This window comes from Cryptococcus depauperatus, chromosome 2, assembly GCF_001720195.1.
Source record: "Cryptococcus depauperatus CBS 7841 chromosome 2, complete sequence".
In the NCBI taxonomy this organism is placed as follows: domain Eukaryota; kingdom Fungi; phylum Basidiomycota; class Tremellomycetes; order Tremellales; family Cryptococcaceae; genus Cryptococcus; species Cryptococcus depauperatus.
Window position 1 is genome coordinate 2,384,189 of NC_089469.1, and position 14,769 is coordinate 2,398,957.

The 14,769-nt window shown below is 46.6% G+C and overlaps 6 protein-coding genes across 6 annotated transcripts; 3 read left to right on the plus strand and 3 right to left on the minus strand.

Annotated features, from left to right (window-relative positions):
* Positions 1-184: 184 nt before the first annotated feature.
* Positions 185-1,725, minus strand: L203_102239 (uncharacterized protein; the record flags this gene model as incomplete). Its single annotated transcript, XM_066211666.1, has 2 exons — positions 185-1,276; positions 1,324-1,725. 2 exons carry the CDS (start codon positions 1,723-1,725, stop codon positions 185-187), a joined length of 1,494 nt encoding a protein of 497 aa, XP_066067763.1.
* Positions 1,726-3,196: 1,471 nt separating this feature from the next.
* L203_102240 (uncharacterized protein) lies at positions 3,197-5,579 on the plus strand (the record flags this gene model as incomplete). Its single annotated transcript, XM_066211667.1, has 13 exons — positions 3,197-3,567; positions 3,636-3,757; positions 3,811-3,955; positions 4,004-4,025; positions 4,073-4,098; positions 4,147-4,309; positions 4,360-4,472; positions 4,524-4,769; positions 4,815-5,042; positions 5,091-5,180; positions 5,245-5,391; positions 5,443-5,479; positions 5,535-5,579. The coding sequence occupies 13 exons, from the start codon at positions 3,197-3,199 to the stop codon at positions 5,577-5,579; spliced, it is 1,755 nt and encodes a 584-aa protein (XP_066067764.1).
* A 447-nt stretch (positions 5,580-6,026) lies between these two features.
* On the plus strand, positions 6,027-6,495 carry L203_102241 (long chronological lifespan protein 2; the record flags this gene model as incomplete). The annotated part of the gene is made up of 3 exons (XM_066211668.1): positions 6,027-6,198; positions 6,244-6,322; positions 6,372-6,495. The coding sequence occupies 3 exons, from the start codon at positions 6,027-6,029 to the stop codon at positions 6,493-6,495; spliced, it is 375 nt and encodes a 124-aa protein (XP_066067765.1).
* A 38-nt stretch (positions 6,496-6,533) lies between these two features.
* L203_102242 (uncharacterized protein) lies at positions 6,534-8,849 on the minus strand (the record flags this gene model as incomplete). Its single annotated transcript, XM_066211669.1, has 7 exons — positions 6,534-6,591; positions 6,641-7,385; positions 7,432-8,172; positions 8,220-8,356; positions 8,411-8,581; positions 8,635-8,704; positions 8,762-8,849. The coding sequence occupies 7 exons, from the start codon at positions 8,847-8,849 to the stop codon at positions 6,534-6,536; spliced, it is 2,010 nt and encodes a 669-aa protein (XP_066067766.1).
* A 2,272-nt stretch (positions 8,850-11,121) lies between these two features.
* Positions 11,122-11,547, plus strand: L203_102243 (uncharacterized protein; the record flags this gene model as incomplete). The annotated part of the gene is made up of 3 exons (XM_066211670.1): positions 11,122-11,270; positions 11,333-11,426; positions 11,479-11,547. The coding sequence occupies 3 exons, from the start codon at positions 11,122-11,124 to the stop codon at positions 11,545-11,547; spliced, it is 312 nt and encodes a 103-aa protein (XP_066067767.1).
* A 112-nt stretch (positions 11,548-11,659) lies between these two features.
* Positions 11,660-12,971, minus strand: L203_102244 (inorganic pyrophosphatase; the record flags this gene model as incomplete). The annotated part of the gene is made up of 8 exons (XM_066211671.1): positions 11,660-11,697; positions 11,753-11,862; positions 11,917-12,388; positions 12,439-12,567; positions 12,617-12,660; positions 12,708-12,759; positions 12,807-12,822; positions 12,876-12,971. 8 exons carry the CDS (start codon positions 12,969-12,971, stop codon positions 11,660-11,662), a joined length of 957 nt encoding a protein of 318 aa, XP_066067768.1.
* Between the last annotated feature and the right edge of the window lie 1,798 nt (positions 12,972-14,769).

The window sequence follows — 14,769 nt, forward strand, 5'->3', positions numbered from 1 at the left end:
AATAGGTCAAGTATAATGAATCGTCAATTTATCGTTAACTCGCTCATGGGGATGTCACAAAGTCACGTGATGCCTCCATCTTATCGTGCTATTCAATTCGTCCGTCCCATCGGTTGCTCTTTTAAATAAATTTACATCTGGATGCTGTGATTATAGACATTACAAAAATTACATAATTGAACGCTTATGGCAGCCTCAAAAGATCCCTGACGGATTTTCCAACAACACAGTCACTTTTCTTTTCCAAGGTCCCATTCTTGTCTTTTTCAGGTTTGACAGCCATTCCGGAGTTGGGTATAGAAGACACAATGCCATACGACGCATCTAGACTGAAGCTCTCCAATGTACTCCTTCTTGCACTCGTTCCTCCTCTAGATTGCATCTGCATGGATAACATGGCTTCGCTCTGGGGCCGAAGTGTATCAGGAGATGAAAACGCCAACAAGAGATTAGCCACCTCTTCTGGCGGCATATCTCTTGCGTCTGCACCTGATCGGGAAGATTGAGAAGGTAGAGGGTTTTTGGGAGGCGCCATAGAGCCTGTTGCTCCAGGACTTGAACTCGACTGTCTTTCTCTTAACCCTCCACCAGAATTTGGCCCTTTTTCCAAAGAGAGGTGAGGAGGGCTTGGTTGTTTTGCAGTTGAGCAAGCTTGCCTGAATGTATCGACCGGAGAGCCTTCGAAATTCACTATGCCCCCAAATAAGCCTATATTTGGTATAGGCGGCAAGAATGGGGATGGTTCCCCTACGCTTCCAAGATTCGTCCCCGAAGTAGCACTAGGAGTGTTGGAATCCGACGGATTGGCATGAAGGAATGGCGAAGCAAGAGACGGAGAGGGAAAGGGAAGGAAAATCGGATTTGACGCGTTGGCGGGAGGTTTAGGCCTTGTGCTTGGCAGAGGCCTGCTTGCAATCCCATTATTAGAAACAGGTCCGTGTTGGTTATCGCTTCCATTAATCGCAAACCTTTCGACGCTATCCTTGCTGTCGCCATAACTCACACCACTACCCGTTCGCGTAAAAGTTGGAGGAAGATTATATTCGACCTCTGTCTCATCCGAGTCTGGCGACGGGTGCAGTGTGTGCTTATCGGGCGTTGGAGAAGGGTATAGCGAGCCCTGGGCCAAGTCTTGGAAACCTGTCTCAATTGAAAGGCGATGTGTTGCATCTCGCGGTGTGTTGGACGTATGTGCCGGAACATAAGCCAATTGCTTCTCAACATTCGCCAACTGGCGCTTGAGATTCTTCATATGGACCACTGTCTTTTCCAGCACCTGTCCGCCATCAGTTTTCCACTATACACAACCCAGACGGCTTTTACCTCTAGCTTGAACTCTCCACCCTTCCCTCCATTCTCTCCCAGACCAGGAACCATCCTTCTCAACTGGTTGAACGCCGCATTCATCTTTTCTCTCCTCCTTCTCTCAATCAGGCTATGGTTAACCTTTCGCAGCTGTTCTCTGCTCACACCCTTTTGCTTAACCTTGCTCGTCGTACCCCCTTGGGCATCCAAACCGGCTCGTTCTACCAGAGCATTCTTTGCCGTCGCCGTCTTCTTTTGACGAGGTCTCGATGGCCCCGGAGCATATTCCTCGTCAGACTCTTCCTCTCCTCCCGAGGACATCAATGACGTCTCCTGCGTTGGCAAAGTCTTCCGCTTGCGACACGGTGCCGTGGTCGGAGGCGGCATTGACGTTGGATATGGCGGTGGATGAGTCTTCATTGACAGGTTTGCGAATGGCTGTAGCTGCTGGTTGTCGTGGCGGCGTGCTACGTCCTCATACCTTGCCGGTAAAGTCAGTAGCGACGAGTTTTGTGACGCGATATGAATCATTCCAAGAGTGACTAGGTTTTATTCAAACCGCGACCCTTCTTGTCGCGACCGTGTGTCAAGTGAACTGGCAAAGTAAGCCACAAACGTGCGTGCCGAGTAAGCCTACGAGGTTTCGTGAAGAAATATATATATATATATAGTGAAGAAGAGAAAGAAGAGAAAGAAAAGAAAAAAAAGGGGATGGCCAATATAAAAGGATGGCGGCGAATTCTCAGACGGTCAGTCATCCAACCTACAAGAACCCTCCAACAACGTCAGCAAGCCATTCTCTTTCGGCGTTCGCCGCCACTCACTCACAGCTCATCTCTCGCCTCCAGCGGCGCTCGCCGCTTTTCTATACTCGACCAGAAAATAATGACATAACGACTTTTTTTCTTGACCATTTGCTGTTGAAAATGAACAACACACGTGCGTTGGCGCGCGGCATGGATGAATAGGCATGTGAATAACTGGCACGCCTAATTTAATAACACGTATGAAGGCACAGGAGTGCCACACTGCGTTTGTTGTTGGTATATTGTATGTCTAACTAATATACCAACTGGTGTTTTGAGAACAGCAAATGTAGCGCTGGTTGATGCATGGAAATGCTGTCTGAAGGAAAGATAGATTATAACATTCCTCATATATCCTCTGATACAGCTCAGGGAACGCTTGTGTTTCATGGTGGATAATATATTGGACAGAGCCAGACCTACAAACAAGCGACACAACACAGCGGAGGTCGCCGCAGCGCCTCCATAAGAGCATAGTACCAGACCGTGACGGACGTATAGTAAGATCCATCCATCCATAACAGTCGTGTAGCGCTCTGCACTTACACACAGCCATTCAACGTGGTTTCCATATATCCTCTATACAACTCGATCCTTCTTATTCCGATATACAGGATATAACTTTCAGATATTCTTCTTTTCTTATGGCTGCAAAGCTTCCAGCCCATATATTATTTACCCATTCCTGCTCTGGTCCCAAATTAAGCAGCCTTCTGCATTCCCCTCTTCTAAAACGTGATATAATCTATCACAAGACATGATCAATCTCATGATCTTGTCGCTGATTTTATTCACCACTCATCTCACTGTACTTCTGGCAGCGTCAAACAGTCGGTACAACGAAGCAGTGTTTCAAGCCCCGACGTTGGGGCAAATAAATCCCGGTGACAGCCATGATACCTTGCCAGAACCACCTTTTCTGATACGAGATCTTGTTCTCTATATGAGCGCCGAGGTCTACAGTGGCTGCTGGTGGCTAACCCACACAGTATAAACTGGACGATGTCGATTACTTTACTCCACATTACTTTCCATCCTTCTCGGTGGAATCCACGCAGTTGCCAGGCTTCACCCATTTCACGCCTATGACAGTTCTCTCTGTTCCGGTGCTGCCATGCGGCACAATCATTGGCAAGACTTTGCGTCCTCTGATTCAAGGCTATCTGGAGAAGGACGATGTGATTGCGAAAGCGTGGTTGAGGACGGTCATGGTTATTCCTAATGACATTTCCACCAACGGCTGTCCAGTTAGCATTGGCACTGACGCTCTGAATTTTTTAAAAGAAGAGATGGGCACCGAGAGGGTGCTGCTTGACGAAGAAATTTTGCAAGGCGATACTGTCGAAACGGGACGGCTAGATGTTGAGATCAGAGGATTCGCACTTTTTGCCTTCCCAAGCAGCTCGCTGGCCCCTTTCTCGCCCGTACGGCTGGCAGCAGCTTCAAGCTCTATCCGGTATTTCGATTGTATTCAGACATTTATCACACATTTGTGACAGGAATCTATCCTCTCGGAGATGGCAGGGGAACCTATCGCACCCTTGACCGCGTTGATGAGCAAGGGAGAAGGTTAATTCCAGTGCCTTCGCGCTTGTATACTTCAACTACCACGGGCAGTCTGTCGGGTAAACGGGTAGCCATAAAGGGTAAGTATAGAGCAAGAATTGGGATGGATTGAAAGCTCAGCCGCGATGGGTAGATATCTACGACATTCGAGGTGTCCCTACTGTAGTGGCCAGCAGGATATACATGGACTGGCGCGGTGTAGTCAACACGAGCGCCTCTGCAGTGAAAAGGCTGGAACAGGCAGGATGTGCACTAGTCGGTAAAACCAAAACGTCTCAGTGGGTTTGATGTCTGAAAACGAATCAATTTCTTGCTGACTTGAACAGGATGATGATGGTTGGATATACGGTAGGTTGCGATTAAAGCTTGAAACTACAGCCTACTGATTTTGTCAGATTGAGGGGACCTATGATGACCTCTAGTGTGTCCTCTATCACGTTCAAATGCACTTTGCTCATGCGAATGGCAGTCCTTTCTCTCCTCGTGGAGACCAATACCAATCTTGTGGATCGTCGTCCTCTGGGTCTGCTTGTGCACTGGCGGGATATCCATGGCTCGACTACGCCGTTGGTTCTGATACAACAGGCTCTGTTCGACATCCCGCCCTTGTCACTGGATTATACGGCAACAGGGTCAGTGTCCTACTTTCTCTATCGCTTAACCCCATTTGACTATGGGTAAGCCCACCACAGGTATGCTTACGCTCGACGGTGCCGTACCCTGTTTGAACTCGACCGATACTGCCGGCGTCTTCTCACGTAGCCCTGTCGATTTCAAGAAATTCTTGGAAACTTGGTGAGTTTGGGCGGACAGTTTACCAAGATGTACTGAAAGTAACTGAATAAGGTATGCCGGATCCCCAATCAACCGCCGCTTCACACACCTTCCTCGCAAGCTGGTCTTTCCCAGAGATTCCATCTCAGGTCTCTCTCCACATCTAACAGGAATGATTGAGGAGTTTTTGAGGGGTACAGAAAAGGTGCTGGGAACATCTGTCGATGCCTTCAATATTTCAGAAGCGGCTATAGCTGCAGGTTGGACTCTTGATAAGATTGACGGCTTGACATCCAAGTTTGATGAATATATAATGAGGTAAGTAGGATGTACCAAAGATTTCGGTAGCCAATACATCCTTAGGCGTTCTTGGGAAGACGTCGGAAGATCTCTTTTCGACAGCTATGCACAACAGCATGATGGTGCTTCACCCCCCCTTGGCTCCTTCCTGGCCAACAATTGGAAAAAGGCGCGTGACCATCCATGGAGCCAAAAAGAATATCAAGAGATACAGCAGGACATAGGTCAATTCAAAAAATGGTTCAATGAGATGATTTTGGAAAGAGATGAAGAGACTTGCTCAAACGCCATGTAAAATGACTTCTCCGAAACGCTGACACTTACTGATGACTTGTCAAGTCTTGTAGCGCCATTTGCGCTGGATACAGTACCTTTATACCGAGAGCTGCGACTTATTCAAGGTCGCGCTCCATTGCGCTCAATCAAGAGGTAAGTGGAGTCAGGTTGCAAGATTGCAATAACGCCGTAAAGCTAAATATCTCTTGATTCATAGCCCTTTCGATCATGGTCATATCTGCTCTATGGCTGACTGCCCTCATTACATTGTTCCTATAGGCCAAGTTGACTTTCCGAGCGTGGTTTCCGAAAAGACAGAAAAGCATCCAGTTGCCATGGGCCTAATTGCATACCCAAGTTGCGAGTAAGTGCCCGTCACGGTTCCTGATGTAGTTTGCGTCTGACCCTATCTCAGTTTCATGTTGCTTGAGCTCATCCAAAGGCTACAAGCCGTGAGTTCCCTCATCTTTTCTGCCAGCTAGGATTCTTACCAAACGCTGTATCTAGGCTGGTGTCATTCGAGAAGTCAAAACGGGCCGCACTGCGTTCTGAGCAGCACGTACTGTTGATGAAGCTGTCGCTAATAGATGTTTTGCCATCTGCTATTGTTCATATTGACGTTGCGGAATATAGTCATGTCTATAATCTGATCTATCTTGCTCAGACAAATGCATATACAAAATCAAACAATTGAGATGAAACTTTGTCTTTCAGTATATAATTACGTAACAGTATCGCCAAGTTGATTACAAAATGTCAGGAATGGATAATGAGTGATGGATAGACATGTGGAATGGGTGAATAGGCATGCGGGTAACTGACACGCCTAATTTAATAACACGTAATATAGCCCATTAGAAATTCTTATCTTGTGCTTAATCTTTTCCTAATGATATCTATATAACGGGATTAAATCCTTGACAAATCAATTAAGATCACGTGACTTAGGTCTATGTGTTGGCATGATTTCATCTTTATGAATATTGAATTAACAAAATCATGAGATTTTTAATTCTTTCTCTTTCATTGCTGCCTCTTGTATTTGCACAGTTTGGACACTTTTTTCAGCAGGGTGGCTTTCCTTTTGGAGGTGGCCAGCAGCAGCAGCAGCGGCAGCAATCCCAGGATCAACCTGAGAGACGGTACAAGGGCTGGACAGAGGCAGAGAGAGGTCAGTCGGGCTGAACCGAGGTGAACAAGGCTGAGTTTTTTAAAGTACATTGTAGAGCAGGTTATGTCTGTCCTGCCTCTCTCGCCTGCGTCCCCACACCTGCTGATTGCCCATGCCCTTATCCGTTGGTCAAACGTTTTACAATAGGTGTGGCTGTGCTGACAATGCTTTAGTGAGGATGTTAAATGTCCGCTACCAGACAACAGGCCCAGAGATGAGGGCGAAGGCCCTCCGTTTGTATGCGTGAGGGGCAACGATGGATGCGCTCAGATTGTCCAATTTGCAAAGCCTATATGAAGAGTCATATTTCATGCATCATGATACAGTGTCTACGCCTATCTTCGTTTGCTGCGTCTAGGATGGTCGCTTTCCTCGCTAGGCGATCTTTTTCTCCTATTTCATAACAGTCAGCGTATGATACAAATAGAAACGCTGTCCTCACCTGGAGCTTCGACGCTCGTCTTCTTCTTCATCCTCCCATCCGTCAGGACCAAGCGCGGCTGAGCCCTTACGTTTGGCTCTGTCTTTTTCCTTTTCAGCCTTGTCGCTTCTCTCTCTGTCTCCTCTATCACTACGCTCCCGCTCCTTTTCCTTTCTCTTTCTTCTTTCTCTTTCTTTGTCTCTGTCCTCAGAAATATACCCTTCTTCATGTTCATCATACTCTCCTCTTTCCTTCTCTTTCCGGCTCCCCTTGCTTCTGTCGCCTTCTCCACCCCTATCTTGCTCGCGGCTGCGCTCCCTCGAATCTTTCTTTTTTGGCGTCTTTTCTTTTTCATCATCGTCCCCATAATCCAAGGATCCAGCTCCACTTTGATCAACCCGGTCGACGTCCTTAAACCTCCCCGCCTTAGGACCTTTTGGCGCATTTGGTACACCTACAGCACCGCTAACTACCGCACGCGGTCCAAGAGGAACAGCTCCTCCACGGCCACCTCTTGCAGCTGCAGCTCCTCCAGCTCTAGGACCAGAAGGAGCCTTAGGAATTTGGCCTTGGGTGTTGATATTATTGGAAGGTGTAGGTGTCGACTCAGAATGCTCGCCTTCCTCTTGCTTCACCTCAATGTCGCCAACAGTACCAGCTTGGGGAGTACTTGCAGAGCCTTGAGTTTGAGCTGTAGACGGAAGGATAGGGTTAGTCACTGCTGGGGTAGAGGAAGGTTGAGGTTGTGGAGTCTGAGTCACCCGGACTACCATCCCGTCAGTCGTTGTGGGGAGGATATATATAGATCGTACCTTGTTGCTGTCGCAAGGCGGTGTTTCCCATTCCCCCTATATTGCCCATATTATTCTGATCTTGCATTCCCTGTATTATGGCCATATCCATCCCGCCCATTGCCATCATTTGCTGTATCTGCGCCATCTGCGCCTGCATCTGATTCATTCCTATTCCCGCACCCATCCCGCCCATTCCAGCCATACCTTGCATCGCCATGGGATTCATACCCATCTGTTGGGTATTTTGGATATGTAGCATTTGTTGAACATGGTCGGGTATTCCAGCCATTTGAGGCAAGCTTGCCAACTGCTTCACACCTTGTTCCATCTCGGCCCTGTACCTCAGAAACCGAGGATAGGTATTCTCGTCAAACCCAAAGTTGAAATAATCACTCAAAACGGCTCCAGGCTGCCTCCAAGGCTGTCCAGACCCTTCAAACATTGCCGAATCAATTTCATAGACTGATGCTCCACTAGAGGGAATGATACCCGAAGGATGTTCAGGGTTGATCTTGTTGTTTGAGTATACGGGCGGAAAGTTGGAGGGTGGAAGGTTTGGATTAACGGGAGGTCCATTCTGAGGCTGAGCAGTGTTTGGTGAGGTTTGACCCTGGGTTTGAGGCTGCGGTTGAAGGTTGACAGGCTGGGATGATGAGAGCGTGATAGGAGGATTGGACAACGGATTTACTTCAACTTGAGTTGGAGGCTGGGGCGTGGCGGACGGGCGAGATGCAGGAACGTATTCTGTTGTTTGGCTTCCTGCTTGGGCGTCAATATCTCAAACATTTTTATACACGAAAACCCACCTCGATTGGAAACACCAGTAATGTAAGCAGCGCCAGTTGACGTATTTTGAGCTGCAGCTTGCTGAGCACCGGTACTGGCGTGAGCCCATTTGCCAATACCAACAACACTAGATTGTTGCTGGGATTGCTGGGATTTTCTGCGTGGTTTTTAGAACATATCTCGGTCACCGTGGATAACATTATGAACCCACCTTAAATCCAGAGACCTCGAGTTTCCAGTAAAGACAAACTTGACGTCGTCCTCATCAGAATCATCAGAATCATCATCTTCCGGATCCTCCTCTTCTACCCCACCATCTTCTGGATTTTCCAGTGGTTGTTTAACAGCCGCACCAGGATCTATACCGTAAGCTGCGAGGGATCTAACGGGGTGATAGTCAGTTTTTCCATATCATACACTGCAACACCAACGCACGCCGCCATGGAAGCACTAAGTTCATTTGCTGCTTGCCCAGCATCTTCTGCTTTGGCTTGTCCATTGGCTACTGTCATGCGAAAAGATAGAATGAGCATTCATCTTGGTAACCAGTGGTGGAACGAACCTGAAGTAGCACCCTGAGCGAAGCCAGCACTGGCTTGGGGAGCCGAGTCATCGCCATAAAGAAAAGCATCGTCTTCGTCCATGTCCATATTGAGCAATCTTGTTGAATGGACTTTTTCGAGTTTTAAGAGAGAAAAAGATACTTGAATTGATAAAGAAAAGCCCATAAGGTGAGTGAGGTAATATGGAGGAACATTTAAATTTTGATTTTGTTGATTTTGCTCAACTTTTAAATTTCAATCATTAATATAAATTATAAAAGATATCTGCTTTAAAATGTTTTTCTTTAGAAAAAGTCAATTCTTCTCATTATACGTCCATGCTAGTACCAAAACTCCGTTTAGAGCGTCAACTATCCAACCTGATATACCACCATGAGGAATCACTTCTTCAGGCAATTTTTGCCCATCGTATTCAACCCAAGATGAGTCTATTGCGAGCAGGACCGGCAAAAACGTAGCATCCAACGTTATTCCCTGGATAATACTGCGCTATGGTATAGTCAAACAAGACAACTGGACGGAAAAGCCATTTACTTGAATCGGGAATGAGCTAATCGGCAAACCCGTGTCCTTAGGCATCGCAACAGACTCATTGAGGGTACAACGTTTCCATATCTGGATCTCAGTCTGGACTTGCATCTACTGCTGGTGCTGCTGGTGTATGCCAGCAAAAGGCTTGCTAATGGCAGTCATTATGACTATTGAAGCCTCAAGGTCTACAGGCGTAGTAACTGTCGCAACTATTGCACAGTACCCTCGTCTGCTTCTGCTATTGCTCCATTTAAAAGCATTAAGTGGCTTTGCTTTACAAACGCCCTGTCTAATGGCCGTCTTCACCGTTTGTTCAATTTGCCCTTGAAAGTTCTCTTCTCCCTAGATGAATCTCGAAAGAGTAAAGTCTCGTCCCTTTGATGCATCAATCTAGGTTCTCTTGTGGCCTTTTGCTATACTCGTCACTGTTATAGTGTTTCGTCATGCTACCCGATATTCCTTCATCACGGATCAACAGAACAAAAAAGTGACAAGCCTTATATATGGCAAACACTGTATCTCTGCTGTCCGTGGTCACTACCCCCTTTGGACCTTGGAAAATGCTAATAGCTTCTTCTGTAGAAGTTTGCTATGCAGATAGATGCGATCATTGCCTTGCTCGTTTCTCTACTCTTTCTGAGGCTCCAAGGCCATAGTGATTGATGTTTGGACTTAACAGCACAGGAAAAGTTATCCATCGCCGCTCATACCGAGAAAGCCTGAGAGGTAGTCAGAGTGACGCCCTAGTATAGGCGATCGACATCGAAGATTTCGTTGGGAGATTCTTTTCAGATAACAGCCAGCTTCCATGCAGTTAGCCATGTCGAGTACACCTCGTTGTATCCTATAAAAGGAGTAATCGCTCAGATTTGAGATCCTCAAGTGACCGGCCAAGCTTGTCTTCCTCACCTTTCCATCTTTCGTTATCTTCTTTGGACATCAGAAAGACAGTATGAGTTATCAGTGGGCAACATCTTGGGCCAACACCGACTCCACATTCATGATTCACTACATATGCCCTTGGTGTGCGGCAGTCGTTAGCATCACCGAACCTGCCGTAGAAACCGTTTGTAGCAATTGTGGGGTAAGCAAGGCTTCTGAGTCGTTCTTTTCAGTAACTAGTTGGTTAGTTTGGTAAAAGACTGACATGCTGTGGATAGAACGTCTGTCATGACCCAGCCAACAACATTCACATAAAGGTCATACGCACACCTCTGTAGTTGCGATGGAGACTAGAAGAGACACATGTCTTAGAAAGCAGTTATCACCATAGAGTACATGTACACTTGTAAAGCATTTTTGGTCAAAAGTGAGCAATCATCTAGGAAAGCTTTTGAAAACGCTCTCGGTATTCTCGTCGTCTTGCACGCCTCCAAAGGAAAGAGTTGCAGATGTGGTAGTGATTTCCTGTACTTTGGGAAGGACGACTGTTACCCATCAGATTCTCCATATTGTCACCTATTATACTGCCATTCAAACAACATGACTTTTGATTGTCGCCCTTGAATATGGATATCGATGCTGTCCTTCTGCCTGGATTCCTATCGCATGACAGGATTTCTTGATTTTATAAGGCTTCAAATAGTTGTTCTTTGTTGGCTTGCAATGTTGATATAAAACAAAAGAAGTTTCAACAATATAAAAAATGAAAAATGAGATAACTTTGATTCGCGACTGATTTCAAAACTTACGCACAGACCGTCACTTGACTCTATTTAAACTATATTAATTCTTTTTTTTTTCTGCTACGTCTTTCATCTTTTGCCACCCACTGAATAATTCATTTACGAACTTTTTTTGAGAACCAGCAATAATCTTTTTCAACATAATGACTGCTGAAATATCTTCCAACGTGCACCAGCTGTCAGCAAAAACGCCTGCATCTCGTTCTACAATCAATGTTCAAAACTCCATTCTCTTGGAAGAAAAACTGCAAGCTCTCCAAAAGGAAGCCCAGAGTCTACGCGCTGACCTAGGGTTGGTTCACTAACAAAGCCCTCGAGTAAATTCAAGTAGGATAAACTGACGTAAGGATGCAGAGACAAAGACCCCAACAAAATCGTTCAAAAACACATTGAACTGTTGCACACTTACAACGAAATAAAAGATGGTACTCAATCGCTTATCGGCCGAGTGAGTTGAGGACATATGGAAACAACAGCCTACACTATGCTCACACACATAGTACGCACTGATGACTAACCGTACCATCAAAGATGTTCACGAGGAACTGGAATTGCCTTTAACAGATTGATGGATGGTAGAGATGGTTAAGACACTAATGACATCATGCATTGTCCTACTTGCCGTAACATTCCTACATCAGATATGATTCCAATCCACGACTAGAGGCGGGTAGTAGCGCTTCAGGCGGAGGCAGAGGAGATGAAAAATGACTTGTCAACTACAAGACACATGTCAGTAACGGTTGAGATTCATCAGCCAAAGAAATCGCTTACTGGAGGGGTCTATAGGGGCAGCAGGTTTGCGAGAGTCGGCAGGAATGGAAGTATAAAGGGGGTCAGAGGTAGAGACAGCACCCTTGGAGCCCTTGACAGTGGTGTTGACACTATTAACACTGATCAGAGCGCTCCCTTGAATCAAAATTCGAGCGCCAACTCACATGGAAAGGTCGTAAGAGTCAGTTTTAGCGGGGGATTCTCCGTGGATGAGCTTCCTCCAAGCTTCATGGCACTCGTGTATGATTTCAACGGCGTACTTTTTAGACTTGGCCTCACCAGAGAACGCAAAGACGTTCTCGGGCTTGCCGTCAGGGATTTTGTAAATCCTGAACCACTCGTTGGTGGCGCGAATGAGCCCAGGAAGGTGTCTCTCAACATCTTCAATGTCATTCAACCTAGGCGCAAGAGGATCGTTGACGTCGACGACGAGAACCTTCCAGTCAGTCTCGCCTTCGTCAAGGAGTGCCATGATACCGAGGACCTTGACCTGCTTGACTTGACCGGTGTAACCAACGGCCTCGCCGATTTCACAAACATCAAGAGGATCGTTGTCGCCGTTGGCGCCAGTTTCGGCGTGCTTCACGCTGGGGTCCTCCCAGGTCTGGGGGAAAGCACCATAGTTCCAAATGTAGCCTGCAAAACCAATCAATGACGATGTATAGCAACTATCGCTCGCCACGTACCGTGGTGAGGAAAACAATTTCGAACGTATCGGAGCTTGCCCTTCTTGATATCCTGCTTCATGGGGTTGAACGGCTCCTCCTTGCAAATCTCCATCTTGGCATTGGTCCACCTAGGAACTTCCACAACCACTGTGGATATTAAGTACAAAACCCATATCAGAAGTATTAAGTTGCTCACTGTTGAGGATAGTCTTGGCATCGTCGGCAAAGAGGGGAATGTCGCTATTACAGGTCAAATTTGTCTCCCGCATCCAACTGAAACGGCTTACTGGAAAGGAGAAACAACTTTGCCATCCCTGTTTTCGATAAACACTCGATGCTCTACTCCAAGTCAGCAATTCAGAGCCCATTGTCTACCTTGGACTAACCAAGAGTGTTTTGGGCCTGCAAAAGTTTGTGAGCCGCATACTCTCAAGCATTGGAGCCACAAAACCTACGCCAATCAATCTGGTTTTGTATTCCGACATTTTGAACGCTGTTGATGAGAGGTGAGCAATAGTGGTCGACAGTCGTCTTAATGCGGTGGTGTTCATGCACCTATTCCGATGTTGAAAGGAGAAAAAGAAAAAAGAAGATACCCGACGCTTGACATGATATGACCTCCACAATTGGAGTTCGGGGTTTCCGGAAATAATCCAGTGGCATTCATCTCTAACAAATGATTTGCCGTAACAAACCACTGCATTTCATAACTCTATCTCTCTTTTGTTTACATTATTTCTCTGTATGTTTCTTTAGAAGCTTTGAGGCATCAACGGCTGGCTATTCGTCTCGCCCCCTCTACAAGCTGGCATAGTCAAACTTGGACACTCTGAAGCTACCTGATTCGCAATACAGGTAAGAGCTTGCCCAATACATCAAGTCTCACCGATACGATATCAAAATTTGCTGTAAATAGCAGCAAGGCAGAGCTTGTAGACACGAGTGGACTCTGTTTGGCGCTGAGGATGAACATCAAGTCACAAATCCTGTTCCCCAGCTAGCATCGTTACTATGGACATGCGCTGATTGTTATACACCTCACATGTTTGTGTATTTGACCATCCATATCGCCACAAATCAAGACAGCTCTTGGCCGATATTGTATGGCCGGTTATCCAAATCCTCAGCAAGCCTTCAAATATTATCGGTATTCACAACATGCGACAACTCGACTATGCCTAGGGCATGGGTACGACTAATAACCCACCTCCTGCGTCACCTTAACCGATTCTATGCCTCATTCGCTGTCATCTACAACCCTTTGTTGCCCATCAATACATTATTTGGTTACTTCTCGACATACTCAAAGCCATAGACCTACTCGGCAGTACAGACACACCGCTCCGTCTTTGGGAAACTGCATGTCGTAAAAGCAGTCGCACCATGGACAATTGTACCAAAAACAGGCATACGTTTTCTCCTCGTTTTTCTTCTCTTCTGGCATCAATTAGGCTATGCGGGACGGATAAGAAGAGACAACAAGTGACAACTATAAAAATCGAGCATGAGAAGGAATATAATCTCAGCAAGTTGGTTCCGGTAAGCGGTCGCATTATCAGCCTACATCGCATTTCTTGTCATGGCTCTTACCGCCAAAGCCGCATGAGGCTTTGAAAATGAAAATTCATTTGCCAACCACCATATACAAGTCTTCTCTCAGTAAAGGCTGGGCATGCGTAGTACATGATGGCCGCATGTTCCATCCTCTTACAAGTAGTTCACCCTATACAATTCATGCTTACTCTTGCTTGCCAGGGCGTTGACCTACGACGCATGTTGGCAGAGACAGGCTGTGGAACCATGACTATCATACAGCAACGGGCAGGCTCCATCCCATTTCTCGCCTATCTATCGTTTTCGATTTCACCACGGCCGCTTGTGGCATTCCTCTACTTGACGTTGGATGGGATGTATCCCTCGCTGGGGAGTGCAGAGCAGCGCCTGGTACAGAGCCAGCGTCGGGACTCTGCAGTCAGTCAGACAGATACGGTGATACCTACTCGCCTCAGAGATGGGGCAGCGTGGGCAGGGGTAGTAATAGGCGACGAACATGGGCATGGCAGACTCGTTGCCTTCTGAGTGTGGCACGGGCTATGTACTGTTTGGGTGCTGGCGGCTTCTTTTGGCTGTATACTCTTGTCTGCCCATCAACAGGAATGGCTTTGTATGAGACATTGACGTCTGCGGTGTGCCGATGTGTTGAACATGGAAAGAGGTCTCATTCAAGATTGATTGCATCCTTGTGACATGTGTGCATTGAAAGAGGCATATGGTTTGGAAAACAGCCAGCCTGTGTCGAGACATATGCGGTCATTCTGTTCAACGTTGTCAGCTGCAATAATCCAGTAG